Source organism: Postia placenta (genome assembly GCF_002117355.1).
Source record: "Postia placenta MAD-698-R-SB12 unplaced genomic scaffold POSPLAscaffold_4, whole genome shotgun sequence".
NCBI classification, from domain to species: domain Eukaryota; kingdom Fungi; phylum Basidiomycota; class Agaricomycetes; order Polyporales; family Adustoporiaceae; genus Rhodonia; species Rhodonia placenta.
Window position 1 is genome coordinate 875,386 of NW_020169835.1, and position 15,516 is coordinate 890,901.

Genomic DNA, 15,516 nt, shown 5'->3' on the forward strand with positions numbered 1-15,516 from the left:
CTCTACATTATGCTTTACTCGTTCAACAACGTATCATATTCGGATGCTTAATATTCGCTGTGCTCTCGTTGTTCGCTATCCACTGTGATTTTGATTGTGTGTTCGAGAAATCCGATATCTATCTTTGTCTCAAGTGTGATGTCTAGCAGCCATCGCGACGACAATTGAGCGGCGAAAGCATGTATATGGTATAGAAAACTGGTAGGTTACAATAGTACGCGGACATAACGATGCAGCAAGTACAGAGATGGATCCGAAAGCTTAGAATTACGACCTTATGGGCATTCCTAGAACTCTCCGGTCGGTTTTGCAGCAAAATGGAGGGTCCAGGAAGAAAGCAGTCTTCGGCTGTTGACCTGGTCACCATCCAGCCTGCAGAAGCACGTCAGCATCATTATTGCTTGCGCGAAGACACAGAACTGAACACACCCTGGCGTTCCATATGTCAATGGTGCGAGGAAGAGGAACATCAAGAACATGGCTAGGGCAAACACCCCGACAACGATGGGGCCTTTGAGACCCAGGTCAGCATAGGTGCGTGGTTTTGGGTGTATCATCGACGGGCCGCGTGCGGATATAGGATAATTGATGGTCTCGGAGAGCACAAAGCTCAGTACAGAGCCGGCAACCAGCGCCGACGCAAGATGAGAGGGAAGGTAATGATGGATGAAGAGTTGTCGGCTCATGAGATAAAAAGGGAAGTAATGCACGGCCCATACGACGAGGAAAAAGCCAGTTGAGTTCCAGAGTCGGTTGCGGACCTCTGTCCGTGCCAGTTAGACTGCAAAGCATCCATGCTGCAAAAACAGTCACTTACGATCTGAGATTGGCTCGATACCACGACGACGCGCAATGAGGTCGGCGCCAATGATACCTGCATAAGTCGAGAGAGCTATCACACATGCCCACCAGCCCACGATGTTGCCGATGAGGTAGATCTGCTTCTGGTTGTCACCGTCCGTCCAGAAGCTAATACCGCTGATAAGGAACGGCCAGTTGATGGGGTTGCTGGCATATGGGTGAGACGCCGTGAGGCCAGCATTGTGCTGCAGCATCAGGAGCTGCAGTTCAGCAAACTTTTTGAAGAAGCTCCTCTTCTTAGGCTCCTTCGGCGCGATGTTGGTGCGCTGCAAGGCATCTTCACCAGCTGTGTCCAACATATCCACATGAGTTAAATCGCAGAGAAATAGACTCAAAAGCACCCACTTTCTTCATCGACGATAGTGTCAACAAACCAAATGGTGGACTTGTCGTTAGTCGTCTTAATACCATTAATCTCCTGCTGACTGAAGGCCCACTCGGGCAACTGCTTTGTGTGCGTCCACATGGCGACCTTGGTCGCTAAATGAATCAGCCTGAAGTGACCCGACTTGCTCTTCCATGCTTCGCCCTCCTGTCCATCGACGAGGCGCAATGCAAAGAGGGTGTCGTTATGACGCGAATAATCGTCCTTAGGCCAAGTCGTGAATTCTTCATTCGTAGGCATCAGGGGCGAAGCTACGTCGTGCGTGAGGAGGTAAGTCTGCGTATTCACGTGCAGCAGCTGGATAACGTCGTCGTGTCGCACGATGCGCCCCCGCCCAGTGTCGGGGAGTGCCTTAGTGGGGATAATTTGCCAGTGATTGTTGGAATCTTCATGCCCGTATCCTGTTACCTGTTGACCTGTCCGAGAATCAGCCTACGACGATTACAATGTGAGTTTTACACCAACCTTGGCTACTGATGCGTCCGTCTTCATATTTCAGAGGATAAAGCTCTGGATGCGAGTGAAGATACACCCTCGTATCTTTGTGTCTGATCGAGACGGTGTCGTAGTATCGTAACTCTGTGCGGAAACCTTCAAGTACACCGCACACTTAGCCAAGCAATGGCAAGACGTACCTTGGCTATTCAAGAGCATCTCGTTGCCTCTAAGGGTTTCCTGGAATGCGGGGCTCATGAATGTATCCCCGGGGCCAGTGTTCGTCAAGATTGACAGGTGGACGTAGAACACCATAAGATACAAGAAGAGAGGAAGCACAATCAATCCCACAGCTCTTGCAAGAAAATGTTTCGTGAAGTATTCCTTTGGGGGTGTAGTAAACATCCGCTCAAGCATAGAACATCGAAACATACCATGCTGTGGCCCTTCTTTATGTCCAGAATATCCCACAGATCAACCATGACTGGGATACCAATGGCAATGACGGTGAGGATACCGTTAACTTTCGATGCCCATGTACAGGCCATAAACGTCCCTGTAGCAAGCAGCCAGCCCCACCACTCCGGTGAGAACTCACTAACATCTTGTTAGTGCATGGATGGATTAGCAGAGAAGCAAACGTACAGATATCGCAATTTCCGGAAACGGATATATGAATACAGAGTGAGCGACATGAAGAATATGAGGATAGCATCAAGCAGAATCAGGCGCCCCTGCGCAATGTGAGCACTGTCTGCTTGACCAGTTCAGAAGTAGGCAAATATCTCTGAGAATGGATTGGCGCACCGAAAAGAACAATGCAGGCAGAGAATGCAGCCACGATGGTGGAATATCCACACTCTTTCATGATGGAATAGACAATTGGCACCGTCATACTCGACAAGAACGCAGGGAGAGCACGCATTCCAACATATGGAACGTGATTCTCGGTGTAGCTGTCTCCTATGTTGTCGAAGAGGAAATGACCATCGTAGCCAACGAACCACCCGGCGAGGCCGAACAGCATCTTCGCAAGTGGTGGATGCACATCGAAGTAATACTGTCGCTTGATGTAATACGACGCGAATTTTCCAAAGTGAACCTCGTCAAATCTATGCAAGAGTTCGCGTCACGTTCTTCACGGACAGAGCTCAGGTGACGTACACTACTTGATCTGGGTGGTTGATCTTGTAGAACCGGAGGGCAAATGCGAAGAAAGTGAGCAACGCAAGCATGGCCATACTTGCGCGTTCTGTTTCCAAGAATCGCTCGACTGTGCTGCGATTCCGCTGCACATGCAATGTATGAGCCACCAGGCGCGTCGCGCCGAAGACGTGTCATGCGTACTGGATTCGTGAATTCAACCTGGTCTTCATCTTGGTCGATTTCACTGTAGCCAGACGAGCGCGAGGCAGGTGTGCGCCTCTGCCGCAGAGGGTTCGGTGATGTCCTACCCGACACCGACATGGGGAGGGATGAGACGAGCTGGCGAGTAGAGGGGAGCTAGATGCACTGCACACTGTTGTTGAATCTCAATTCTAGATCTAAGGCCGTCGCCAAATAACCGCAAACACACACTCCATACTCTATTACTTACATCAATGTAAGTATTTCGGTAGCAGCTCCTACTATTATTCGCGCTAGGCCTGTCCTGTTCGCAATTCGCGCTCGCTCATCATGTCGGAACTCACCCTGGACACGCTTATTGACGATGGAAACTACCTGAGCTCGGAGCGTGCGCGTCTCGAAAACAAAGTCCTCCTGGACGAACTGGAACGAAAGAAGAAGGCACGCAGTCTTGCTGTTCCGACGGATGACAACCGCGTCAAGGCTAGGCTGCGGGAAATTGGGGAACCCATTACTCTGTTCGGTGAACGGGTGTGTTTGATCCTACGTCCTCACGCGGTCAGATGTCGACCTCTCAGCACTAGGCTGCAGATCGTCGAGACCGTCTCATCTATGTACTGTCTCAAATCAATGCTGCACGAGGAGACGATGCAATGCAAGTGGATGAGGAGTCTAGTGAAGAAAGCGAAGACGAGGTCAGGAGAGCACATCCTTACTGTTCCCCACTCCTCACAAGGTTTCGCTTAACCACAGGAGGAGGAGTTCTACACTCCAGGTTCTCTCGAGCTCCTAGAAGGCCGTAAACGGCTGGCGGAGTACTCATTACCCAGGTTGGATTTCCGCTACCGATGGGCAGGCGCGTGAAGGTGCTTACCATGTCTTTGCTATGTGCGCCGTTCCCATGTAGAGCTCAAAAACGGATCGCCCAGCAGCGCATCGACAGCAAAATACCCCTTGGTCGCATCATCGACATACGTAAGAAAATCTTCGCTGAAGTCAAGGTAAGTGACACTAGCTTCGCTGTCCATGCGTGGCCGTCCCGAGATCTTGACAGTCCGCCTTCCTAGCGGTTTGCCGAACTGGGTTCCCAGATTGGAGACGACCGACCAATATCCCAAGTTCGATTCTCTCCTGACAGTAAAATGTTGGCAACAGGTAGCTGGTCGGGGAATGTGAAGCTGTGGAACGTGCCCAATTGTACACCAATACGGACGCTGGGCGGTAAGTTTATCCATTCATTAAGTTTAGCATGGCTGATAGGCTTGTCTTAGGCCACAGTGATCGGGTAGGAGGGGTTGCATGGCATCCACAAGCAACCATTAGCCAAAGTCCAGATTCGGCCAACCTGGTCAGTGGTGCAGGAGATATGAACGTTCACCTCTGGTCGCTGAACAGGTAGGCAACACCACTCAACAATGCATAATTCTAGCTCATATTGCGTGGCACAGCGATACGCCATTATCTGTTATGAAAGGGCACCAAGACAGAATTTGCCGAGTAGCATTCCACCCCAGCGGTGACTACGTTGCTAGTGCTAGCTTTGATACGTCATGGAGGCTATGGGATGTCGCGACATCAAAAGAACTCTTGCTTCAAGAGGGACACTCAAAAGAGGTGTATGCAGTCGAGTTTCAAGAAGATGGTGCCCTTGCTGCCTCTGGGTACGGACTTCGTATAGACATCTTTACACACACTAACGAGGGTATCACAGCGGACTCGACGCAATAGGCAGAGTATGGGATTTACGAACAGGTCGAACGGCGATGGTGTTGGACGGACACGTCCAGGCCATCTTCTCAATCGCCTTCTCGCCAAATGGGTTGGTCGTGCTGAGCTCATTCACCGTGCCACCATGTTGATGCTTTATGAATAGCTACCAGATTGCTACTGGCTCGGGTGACGATACCATCCGTATATGGGACATGCGTTCGCTCAAAGCCCTCTATACTATTCCTGCACACCTCTCCAATGTGGCTGATGTCCGTTTCTTCCACGGGACTGACCTGCCATATGGCCTATCGCCAACCTCAGACGTCGAGATGGGCGATACAAACAATTTGTCGTCCACGGATAGTACGCACGACATGGAGGAACGCACCTATCGCCCCGGACTCTACCTGGCAAGTGCAGGTTACGATGGCCTGGTCAAGCTCTGGAGTGCGGACGATTGGCAGCTACTACGCACATTACCCACGGATGGAGGGAAGGTCATGTCCGTAGATTTGTCCAACGATGGGAAGTATCTTGCTTCCGGGACATACAACCGTAATTTCCAGATGTTCGCACCTGATGAGAGCATTGTATGATATTATAGCTATCTGAATACATTTGTACCACTTCACGTATTATGTCCAGCAAAACAGATATCGCCAACCCGCACCGTGATGAACACAGTGCAGCAAATGGCCGTCGTGCTTGTCAAAACACCCCACGCATATTTTAGCCGTATTTTCAAAGAAGGCGATTAAGTATTGGCAGTACTAAGATAGGGCTCGTACACTTCCATCAGGTGTGACCGTGATGTGGCACCGGAAGTCCAGTCATAAAGCCAGATCACGATATGACCGCATTTGGAAGATATCTTGTATGTGTGTCAACACAAAACATTGTCAAACTATCTCTTCCGTCTGTGGGCTCGATGGAGGCAATCGAGAACCAAGTAAATGTCAGGTATTTCTGGAAGATAGACTCCTTAGTTTCTGATTTTCTACTTCTGTGGTATCTGAATTGTCTATTGATTTATACATGTTTTGTCACGCTTTTCATCACAAATCCTTACGTAACACCTGATGGAAGTGTACGAGCCCTTTCTTAACAGGGGCAGACGTTCGGCACTGAGTTCACCGACGAGTTATCTACATCAGAACGCACACTGCCTACAATACACGTACGCAAAGACAAAATCGAAGTAGCATCGCCTATAGATACACTGAATAACAAAATCGTAAATAGAGTAGAGCGAATGTAGACGAAACGGCTATTAATCCCATCGTCCGCGGTCGGACCACCCCCTACCGCGCGGCGGGCTGGACCCTCTACCTCGTCCTCGCCAACCAGAATCCCGAGGTCTATCCCCATGTTCTCGGCCTCGACCTCTGCCCCGAGGCGCACCCCTTCCGCGATACTCTCTATTGCCACCTGCATCATGCCGCTGACCGGGAGGATACTGTCGATCCTGATCGTAGCGACGATCATACTGAGGATCGGGGTACGGCCCTAGGCCAGGTGGCATTATCGGATGGTTACCAGGTATTGGAGCAAGAGCAGGAGGCTGCACGTGAGGCTGGAAAGTGACCGGCTGGTTTAACCAAGGCTGGATCGGAATCGTCTGTTGTTGTGACATAAGGAGCTGTGAAGTTGGCAGGGGGATGACTGGCTGGGGTGGTGGTGGTGGTGGTAGCACAGCGGACGTCTGGGTGTTGAGTAGCGCAGAAGATGTCAGTGTCCGAAGCATCTGTTGTATTTGCTCTGGCGTAAGCTGCGCGACTTCCGCTGCCAGCACCGCATCTGTGGGCGCAGGCTGTCCCAGAGTTGATGTAGAGGCTGTCGGCTGGCCTTGTGGTAGGAATTGTGTCCCCAATGGCGAGTGCAAAGCTTGATGATACAGAGCGCTGGGGGCGATGTTGATGGGCGCTGGAGCCGGCATCGCGCCAGGAGGTGGTGGTGCTAGTCGATTTTTGCCAAGTACCCAGACGCCAATGAGGAAGTCGTGGTCTCTGAGTTTGGGTAAGCGAAGGTTGTCGAGCAATTCCAAAAACTCGGGTATAGCCTCTGTCGTGAGGAGGGGAACAATGTAAAGTTCACGCCCTGGAGCCCACTCCTTGGGCCTGTTGCCCCAGGGAAAGACGAGACCATGACGCCTATGAGATAAAAGCAAACGGATAAGTATGTCATGACGCATTGTACAGATTAATCACGCACCCTTTCGCCACTAGATGATCAACGAGGGCTTTGAAACCAATGAACTCGGCGCCTGTTCCAGTATCGGGAGAGAACGCTACCGCGATGAGCTCTTTAGTCGGATTCAAGCGCATTTGTGTCAAATACTGAGCCGATTTCTCAACCGGAACTCGACCGTCAATGCGAAGCGCTTTTGCAGGAAACAACGTTTGCCATAGCAGTGGTTCGTGATTGATGTCTCTACCACCAACTTGACAGGCGGATAGCGAGACCTCTTGCGCCATTGTTGCATCGAGGGGCATGCTCAGCTACAACGATGCACACAATCAGCCAGGTCAGCCTTGTTAAGTCGAAAGAAATGCTTACAGTGCCCGTCCATACTTTAGGCAATGCCTCGAACGCAGCTCGTCGGGCCTCCGGACTGTTGTCATCCACAGGCACAGTTGGCTTGTCTTCTTCGTCTTTTTCAAGGAACATGTCAAAGTCCTGATCGTCGGCTTCCTCCCCAAGAATGTCTACATCGACAGCAGACGCCTTGGGGTCCTCCTGGCGTTCCGACTCGGGAGCATCAACAATGATTGGCTGTTCGGACGTCTGCTCAGCGCCGTTCGCAGTCCACAGAGAACTGAGATCGAATGATGAACGCGAGGTGATGTCGGATTTGGCGGCAAATGGAGAAATGCCTGTAGTAGATGGTACCGGAGGTGTGCTCTCCGATGTCGGACTTGCCTGAGAGAACGAAGATCTCGCATCAGACGAAGCAAGATGAGGCGCGGTAGACGAAGGGGGAGACTCGACAGCAGCAACATCGGGAGGGAGATCCTCGTCGATATTGATCAGGTCCGCAAGATTGAGCTCAGGCTCCACCAATCCAACATAGTCAGATACAGAGGACACGAACATAGTGTTCGGGGCTGGTCTAGCCAAGCCCTCCATTGAATGCGCGGCATTACTATCTGACTGCAGCGAATGGGGCGCGCCCCAGGATGATGACTGCGAAACGACAGGCGATTCGGGCGGCACAGAACCCTGACCAAGGGAACTCGCCGACCGTGCACGCTCGGCCTGCAATTTCAGCCGTGCCAATCGTTCTCTCTCAATTCGCGCCTCCTCCTCTTCCTCACGCACGCGTTCCATGTCGCGCTGTTCCGCACCATACATGTCCTCGATGTTTTCAATGCCCTTGTGGGTAATCTTTGCGCGAGGAAGCGTCTGCTTCTTCAGAATGGAGTGAGCCAGAGCCTCCTGCTCGGCGTGCTTGATGGACTGCTTTGTTTCTTCGTCGGCCAGGTCAGTGGATGACATTGTAGACAACTCTCTCGGCGGGATCTGCGAAGACGCGATGCGCTTGTGCAGAAGAACACGATCAGGTTTGCTCAAATTAAAAGTAAGCATCCGAAAACGCTCCCTATACGCAATAGGGTTTGTCACTGGCGTTTTGACGATATATGACACAATCACGTACTTGTATTTGCCCGCGGCGTGAGGTTTTCCGGTCTTATCGGGTTCAGAATATATGGCGAACATACACTGTTCGAGATCTGCAGTGAACTGCCTCGCTGTCGCCTCCAGCTTTTCCTTTTCCTCGTCAGTCAGCTCCTCCGGGGCCTTGTCTGGTGTGAAATCCCTCCCAACGCCAGCATCCCGATCTTGGCGCCCGTCGTTCAGAAATGGATACTGCGTGAAGATACGTGTGAACACCTCCAACAGCTTCGTCAGACAATACTTCCGCGCAGGGTCCTCGCCGGACTCGGTGCGCGACCGTTTGATCGCAGGCTGAGCTGCGTCAGGCTGCTTCCGCTTGGTGCCATTCGCAGGTGGTGGTGCGTTTGCGCCGACAGGGACATCACGACGGATCCTCTTCGTCAGGTTTGGCCCCTTCGCTGACCGTCCAGAGTCACTGTCCGAGTCCGACGACGTGGACACGCGCCGAGATCGACGCTGAAGGAGCGGTTCACGATACATGAGCAAGGAATGCAGCCAAGAGAACAACAAGTGGCGCACCTTGCCTGCGGGCAACCTCCCTGCTCCAGCGACATAATCGTCCGCGCTCTCGTCTTCTGATTGAGACTCATGCTCCCCCGCTTCACCCCCCTGATCCTCTGATCCCAGCGTCGGTGATCGTACGTCGGGCGGGTTGACGACCTCCAGCCCGTCTACGCCTTCCCATTCCACTGTAACACATAGAAAAGCAATCAGTAACCTGGTCGGCACAAGGAAATACAGATGAATGCATGCAAAAGAATTGGGGACGAAGGAAAGGAGGAATTGCAGCAACACGCCGCAGTGCCTTCACCTCACACCGTGAAGGTCTTCATGAATGGGATGAAGTATGCCGTCCGACCCTCAAGCAAGCACTCGCTCATCTTTCATGATCGGACTACTCGATGGCAGTGCCAAGCGCTCCTTCGTAGCCCTCAAGCATGAGTCGAGCAAAGGCACCAGCGAGAGTTGCTGTAGCACTGAGGGATCTCTGGCAGATTCTATATACAGGCTAATACAACCAGTCGCGAGACAACACAAATCGGACAATACATCATATTGTCGGTGTACATGCGTAATCAAACAAAGGGGACAGCCCAGGACGTAGAATGAGTGAACATGACGGTACCAGCGATACTCACTGATCGTACGCAGGCCAGTCTTTTGATGGCAGCGTTCACAAATATACGTTTCTGCAGCATGGAAGATGGTCAGAATGCGTCCAAATGAAGCGCGCTGATCTTCAGACTCACGGATGTCCTCCGCGTCCCGCTCCGATAAGCCAACACAACGAAAATGATACCTGACACAGTTCAGTCGAATTGCACCCAACCCAGTGGCAGAGAACACGAACCATTCACGACATTGCTCGCAACGAATCATGGGTGTCCCGTCGTCCGGTTTGCGACAAACGCAGAAGACCTTGCTTGCGATATGCGGCCTAGGCTTCCCTTTCCCCTTCGTGCTATCCAGCTTGACATTCTCTCTCTGGTGAGTTTCATTCTGTGTTATGGTACCGTTGCGTGGGCGCATTGCGGGGCGACTCGACATCTTGTGCACTGGACTGAGGGAGCGAGGAGACCAAAGGCTGTGATCAAGCGACGCGGCGGAACTTTTCGCATATCGGTAGACCGTTCCCACGCGAGGACCCCAGATAAGCGCCTCAAGACCTCCAGTGGCAGGATCTCAGAGTCATACATAATAATGCATGCCATCGGTGACCTCATTTCGCCATTGTATTCTCAAGTACTTTGGGTCTGTATTGAGACCAGACTATGCATTATGGGTGAGTATGCATTGGGCGAGTATTTGTAACGAGGAGGGCTGCTGCACTACTTATGCCTTCGCGAGGTTGATGCCGTTGACTCGGCTTTGACCAATGGCAGACGCAGTTTCATAGCCACGCTCGAATCTGTCTACGATTCTTCGCCTTTGTCTATTCTGAATCAATTGTGTTGTACAGGTAACATGCTTTGCAGGGCCACCCGGCTGAAGCCTCTCAGCACGATGGATCCTCCGTCCCGATGATCGAATGCAGAAGTGACACGGACAACTCAACTTCCCAAGTTTCAGCGGTATACGCTTGAACTGGAACCCTAGGATGCTCACTTCATGGGGGCCGTAATAGATGGCTGCCCGGCAGCTGTCATCGGAGAGGAGCATTTACCAGATATATACCAATGGGTCAGCCAGCCACTTAATGGATCACAACGGCTGTCACAGTAATCCCACTAAAGATGGACATCCCTGCAGAAATTCACGCCTAGGCTGACATGCAGCGAGGCGAATCGAGCGTTTGTGCGCTATGCGACGGAGCGACAAAGTCGCTGCCAGAGCTAGACGTGATCATGCGCCGCTGCCATGTCTTGCTATAGCTTATGCCCACCTTCGCCCCGGGCTCTTATCTGCGAAGGCAGGTCTGTCGTTATTGGTTTGATGTAATAGGCCGGCGACGACTCTACCCATTGAGCGGCGTGATATATCTGCTCTGTGGCGATTCATACAGATTCATTCTTACCATAATGGCACGATCGAGCTTGACTTGCAACTTACACTTACCTTAGTAGTAGCTTGTGCTTGGAGTTCTTGTCCCAGACTTTCGGTGATGGATTAATAGCCTCAGTCCTGTCATGCATGTGGGGGGCGACACAGCCAACACGAAGCCTGAACGGACGTTAGAATGTCCAGACTCGGAGTGTACTTACATTCTCCATTCACTCATCCTCCAGCAATAGATCCGATATGCCGTTTTCCCATCCCGCAGAAATGTGCTCTGGTCAGGACAGCGTGGGCTGATACACACCTCACCGGACTTTGGTTGCGAATGTTAAGCAACGATGAATAGACGGTGGTGGCCAGTGAAATGGCATTCCGTCCCTGAATGTTATATGTCCGGGATGTAGGCTTGCGAGTCCAATTCTGGTATGCGCTAACCGTGCCTTGACCTCAAGCTCGGCGATCCTCAGTCCACTAGAGGTAGGCGTTCTTCCTTTTGGGTCGTCCAGGGAAACAATTTCATGCTCGATCGAACGGTCCTTCTGCCATCCCGCGCGTCATGTCAACAGTTGACCGTTAAATACCAGGGCTTGGTACTGGCTTATTGATCCCCTCCCTCTCTCCGACCTCCAGTCTGTAGTTTCCGCAACACGAGCTCGTCTTGTGTTATTTCCACGACATTCTGCGTGTGAAGCCTGGCAAGAGCACAGGGTGCGTCTAGTCGCTACGTCATTGGAATCTGTTGTACTAATTAATAAAACAAGATTGGCCGGGGGCCGTCGAGTACCGCCAACCACAACGTTGCAATCACGACAAACGTATTAAGTGCGCGGGTAGGATCGCCTCGAACCGGATCACGCAGCCCGGATTACCCAGCGCTACCGGCAATGCGGTGACGGGGGATATGAAACTCAGGTCCCGCACGTGGTGGTCTTCATTTTCTCTCGAGTACTGTTTTGCTGTCGTCGTCTGAATCTCTGCACGCCGCTCACTCTCGTTTTCTTGCCTGTCTCTACTCTCTCTTCCTGCCACTTCTGAGCCGTTTTCAAACATACGTCATTGTCACTCGGACTAGCGCATTGGCTCCTCGTCTCCATACCTACCCGGTAGTCTCCACACGTGCTGATTATATTTCACGACATACCACACGCGACTTGCCCCAACCTGTTCGGCCCAGATCCTTCGACGGCCCTTTCTCAAAAGTCTTTGATTGGAAAATGTGAGTGTCCCTTTTCTCGTTGCACCACCAAGGCTGACACGCTCCCTCTGGGCGTGCAGGCTCTGCTAGTGCAGCATATACACTTCACGTCCTCAGTTCACGCCACGTCTCGGATTTTGTGAAGAGTGTGCGTTGTCCTATATGGATTTTGATCATGGCTCATTGACAGCTCATAGCAATATTGATGGCCCTATCTACGTCAGAAAAGCCCATGCAGCATACCGCTACCCGCACCGGCCCTGCTGGACCGCGCAAGCCCACCAGATACCATACTTTTGAAGCGGTTTCGAAGTCATCGCTCCCTGCAACAAGGTCCCAGACGCTCCCTACGCACTCCGGCTCTGTTTCTCATATCTCCGCCCTCCAAGCCGCTCATGTTGACGTACCAAGGAAGGTCAGCTCTTCGCAACCGGTCGCATCCCCTTTGCACCGCGACTCTTTTTCAGACTCGATCTCGCTACCGCCCATAGACTTCGGCCAGAGTCTAGGTTCTAGCTCGATGTTTTCTACTCAGCTGGAGTCCAGAGTCATACCTACTACGCGGCGGGTCGTCCCTGATCCTCGCAAGCCGTCAGGAAATAGCACAGATCGCGGCGCCAGCGGGCATCTTGACCTCAAGCGACTACTGAGTAAGCCGGCAAAACACACGCCCTCCGGCTCTTCCGCCATCTCGCTCCCTTCTGACTCAGAGATATCCACGACAACCCGCAGCTTGGCCAACCTTCAAAAAGTGGCAAGTAGCTCTCAGCACAGTCTGCATGACATGGTCGGGTACCGAACGGATCTGACAGCGAGCCCTCAAACCCAGCGATCAGGATCCAGAGATACATCCTCGTCATCCCGCATTGTGGAACAGGAGCAAGTAGCGAAGCCGCGCAACGTACTGAGACGCCGAACGAGCCGCCCTTCCACTAACCCGGACTGGTCGGCCCACGAACCGGCCCCACACGCCCTCACGCCTAAACGTAGGATGCGGTCCATTGGGGCACTTCATGTGTCCTCCCGCCCTGACACGTCGCCAGCCGCTACTACTTCCCAGAAAGTCGCAGCTGTGGCGAGGAGTCTGACGCCGGCCGGCCAGGTTGCTCTTGCGTACAAGCAGCAGGAGCAGCGTCGAGAGGAACTTGCTGAAACAACCGAGTCCAATGAACATGCTAGTATGCACAGCCTGAATTTGGACGCCGTGGAAGACGAAGAGGGTACGGGGAGTGTCCCGTACTACACCGTTTTCGGCAGCAGCTCAGGCCATGTTGTCGCGGCGGGTGGGCCTCTAGATTTCACGCAACAGCTGGGTAGCTATGTTGTGAGTGAAGCTTACGCTAAGAAGCCGCCACGGAGCCTGTCACGCAGGGTATCAGGCCGGTTCAAGAAGGTGGCAGATATAGTCCGAAGGGAGAGAGAGCCATCCGACGGTCATTCTAGGACCGATAGCTGGCGTCCATATGACGGACGCACCTCGATCCCCAGAAGTCCTATGCGTATGTCCACGGATGACACTGCGACACAGGGATCTACACACCGATCTATACGGACGACGCGAGCAGGCCATGAGAAGGAGCGCTCGATACGCGAAGAGGTAGGCGAAGATTCACCCAACTCGCATCTGTCTAGGTCGGAGAAAGCAAGGGAGAGGGACGACGAAGAGGATGCGCAAGCGGGAGGAAAGTGGTGGAAACTCGTGAAGCGTATTAGCACAGGCGGCTTGCGTGACAAGTACCGGCAGTCGCGAGAGGCCACACCGCCGCCTGTGCCTCCACTCCCGCTCGATCTCCAGAAGGCTGCTGTGGTGACGATCCCGGGTACCCATTCGCCCATCCGTGAGGGCCCAGGGGATGGTGGTGCCATCCTGCGTTTTATGCAGTCTCGGGCGTCGTTATCGGGCGTTCGCCCGTCTACAGTACCATCCCCTAAGACCCCCTCCCGGCATACTACTTCACGGCCATCCACCGGAGGGAAGGCGTCCACTAGCGCCTCCGCTCATAGACCCAGCACGACAACGAGGTCATCGTCGCCCATCTCGTCCGATATGGCGTCCTCAGGCTTTTTTCACCGTACGCATTCGACACGCTCGTCGTCGTCATCGTATGGCGAGGAAGTCCCTCCTATGCCGAACTCGGTGAGACCAGGGGTCGGACAACACATATTAGGTCCCAACGAGCTACGTAGGTTCGATTCGGACCGTGCCAAGGACACGCAAGCGGCGGCGGCAGCGGCACCCAAGTCACGCAAGCCTAGCCGGTCGCACTCTGAACCTGTTGATCATGGACGGTCTGCGGACTCCCCAGACGAGTGCATCCCTTTGCCGGCACCCCCGCGGCGCCGGGAACGTGGTCCACACGAGCGGTCACCGTCTCCTACATTGCCATCGTTCAGCACCGATGGTGTTGTGAACCATTTCGCGTCACCGGCGCTACCGTTACCGGAGTTCGGGCAAATCCCTCCCCGACCGGCACGCAGTTCACGACGGAAGCCTGCAAGCATTGAGCTGCCCGGCCCTTCCTCCACCCCCATCCATTCACAGCTGCCTGCGACACCTCGCACGCCTCGCCCCCACCCGCAGGTGTCGGTAGACACCTACCGCATATCTCCAAGCGCCGCTGCCCACGGTCAGATGAAGCCCGTGTTAGTTACGTCTCCCACCTCTTCCCTCACGTCGCCTTCGTCGTCTATTTCCTCACCCAACAAGTCTCCTCTCACGTTCCGCGAGATAGAGTCACCCCGACAAGCGTGGACGGAGCAAGAAAAGGCGGACAAGTGGGAGGCGCTGCTGGAGCGGAGCGCGCGGGCAGGCGGGACCCTGCATCTGAGCGAATCGGGGCTGTTGTCGGAGCAAATGCGCCTCTCGCACTACGAAGAAGACTTTTGATGTACATGATTCTGGCAGGACCTTACATTCTTTTACGGAACGTGCATGTCACACTCTCACCGAGCGTTGTCGCCGCGGCGCTTCTCGAGTACGGAGCGTCGCGGCTTTAATATCGTTACGCTAGCCTTGTATATGCGGAAACCTGTACCTACTGTCGGGCTTTCCAAGCTTGTGTATTTGACTCACTATATACCCACTCACATAAATACTCCTTTGTTGCTATCGCGCGTTATGTTGCTGTCGTATGGCTCGATATGCTGGACTTGCGGACAATGACATCCGTCGGCGTTGTGCAGCAGGACATACCGTCCCCCCTTGCTTTTTCCTGTCATTGTGAGATGTGCCACTACTTATCGGCGCTTGCGCGAACGGCCCGGTCGATCGGGTGGCGGGGGATCAATAGGCTTCCTTCTTTGGGATGTCCAATTGTCGCCACAGCTTTGGCCGCCATTTGAACCACGACCACCATCTCGAAGGACATCAACTCTGTCGTTTTCTCTCTTCATACCACTCATACTGGCTTCA

At 53.2% G+C, this 15,516-nt stretch overlaps 5 protein-coding genes across 5 annotated transcripts; 2 read left to right on the plus strand and 3 right to left on the minus strand.

Annotated features, from left to right (window-relative positions):
- Nucleotides 1-164: 164 nt before the first annotated feature.
- On the minus strand, nucleotides 165-3,156 carry POSPLADRAFT_1168218 (glycosyltransferase family 39 protein). The gene is made up of 11 exons (XM_024488001.1): nucleotides 3,029-3,156; nucleotides 2,846-2,970; nucleotides 2,489-2,793; nucleotides 2,327-2,435; nucleotides 2,116-2,278; nucleotides 1,882-2,065; nucleotides 1,712-1,825; nucleotides 1,207-1,662; nucleotides 818-1,147; nucleotides 430-763; nucleotides 165-372 (listed from the first exon to the last, which is right to left on the minus strand). Exons 1-11 carry the CDS (start codon nucleotides 3,146-3,148, stop codon nucleotides 288-290), a joined length of 2,325 nt encoding a protein of 774 aa, XP_024340856.1. The 5' UTR covers nucleotides 3,149-3,156; the 3' UTR covers nucleotides 165-287.
- A 202-nt stretch (nucleotides 3,157-3,358) lies between these two features.
- Nucleotides 3,359-5,334, plus strand: POSPLADRAFT_1045193 (hypothetical protein; the record flags this gene model as incomplete). Its single annotated transcript, XM_024478699.1, has 9 exons — nucleotides 3,359-3,559; nucleotides 3,613-3,723; nucleotides 3,782-3,858; nucleotides 3,936-4,029; nucleotides 4,096-4,249; nucleotides 4,300-4,423; nucleotides 4,477-4,689; nucleotides 4,740-4,847; nucleotides 4,902-5,334. The coding sequence occupies 9 exons, from the start codon at nucleotides 3,359-3,361 to the stop codon at nucleotides 5,332-5,334; spliced, it is 1,515 nt and encodes a 504-aa protein (XP_024340857.1).
- Nucleotides 5,335-5,793: 459 nt separating this feature from the next.
- POSPLADRAFT_1032538 (hypothetical protein) lies at nucleotides 5,794-9,961 on the minus strand (the record flags this gene model as incomplete). The annotated part of the gene is made up of 8 exons (XM_024476868.1): nucleotides 5,794-5,862; nucleotides 5,900-6,156; nucleotides 6,185-6,888; nucleotides 6,950-7,236; nucleotides 7,295-8,869; nucleotides 8,933-9,102; nucleotides 9,553-9,603; nucleotides 9,664-9,961. The coding sequence occupies 8 exons, from the start codon at nucleotides 9,959-9,961 to the stop codon at nucleotides 5,794-5,796; spliced, it is 3,411 nt and encodes a 1,136-aa protein (XP_024340858.1).
- A 2,999-nt stretch (nucleotides 9,962-12,960) lies between these two features.
- On the minus strand, nucleotides 12,961-13,278 carry POSPLADRAFT_1045194 (hypothetical protein; the record flags this gene model as incomplete). Its single annotated transcript, XM_024478700.1, has 1 exon — nucleotides 12,961-13,278. The coding sequence occupies one exon, from the start codon at nucleotides 13,276-13,278 to the stop codon at nucleotides 12,961-12,963; it is 318 nt and encodes a 105-aa protein (XP_024340859.1).
- Nucleotides 13,279-13,525: 247 nt separating this feature from the next.
- On the plus strand, nucleotides 13,526-15,218 carry POSPLADRAFT_1039277 (hypothetical protein). The gene has a single exon (XM_024477520.1). The coding sequence runs from the start codon at nucleotides 13,600-13,602 to the stop codon at nucleotides 14,989-14,991; it is 1,392 nt and encodes a 463-aa protein (XP_024340860.1). The 5' UTR covers nucleotides 13,526-13,599; the 3' UTR covers nucleotides 14,992-15,218.
- Nucleotides 15,219-15,516: the final 298 nt, after the last annotated feature.

Coding starts and splice junctions, on each gene's coding strand:
- POSPLADRAFT_1168218 (XM_024488001.1), bottom strand. CDS start 3,148: ATGTCGGTGTCGGGTAGGACATCACCGAACCCTCTGCGGCAGAGGCGC. Junction 2,971..3,028: donor AGGTTGAATTCACGAATCCA/GTACGCATGACA, acceptor TTGCATGTGCAG/CGGAATCGCAGCACAGTCGA. Junction 1,826..1,881: donor GATGCTCTTGAATAGCCAAG/GTACGTCTTGCC, acceptor GTTTCCGCACAG/AGTTACGATACTACGACACC.
- POSPLADRAFT_1039277 (XM_024477520.1), top strand. CDS start 13,600: ATGCGTATGTCCACGGATGACACTGCGACACAGGGATCTACACACCGA.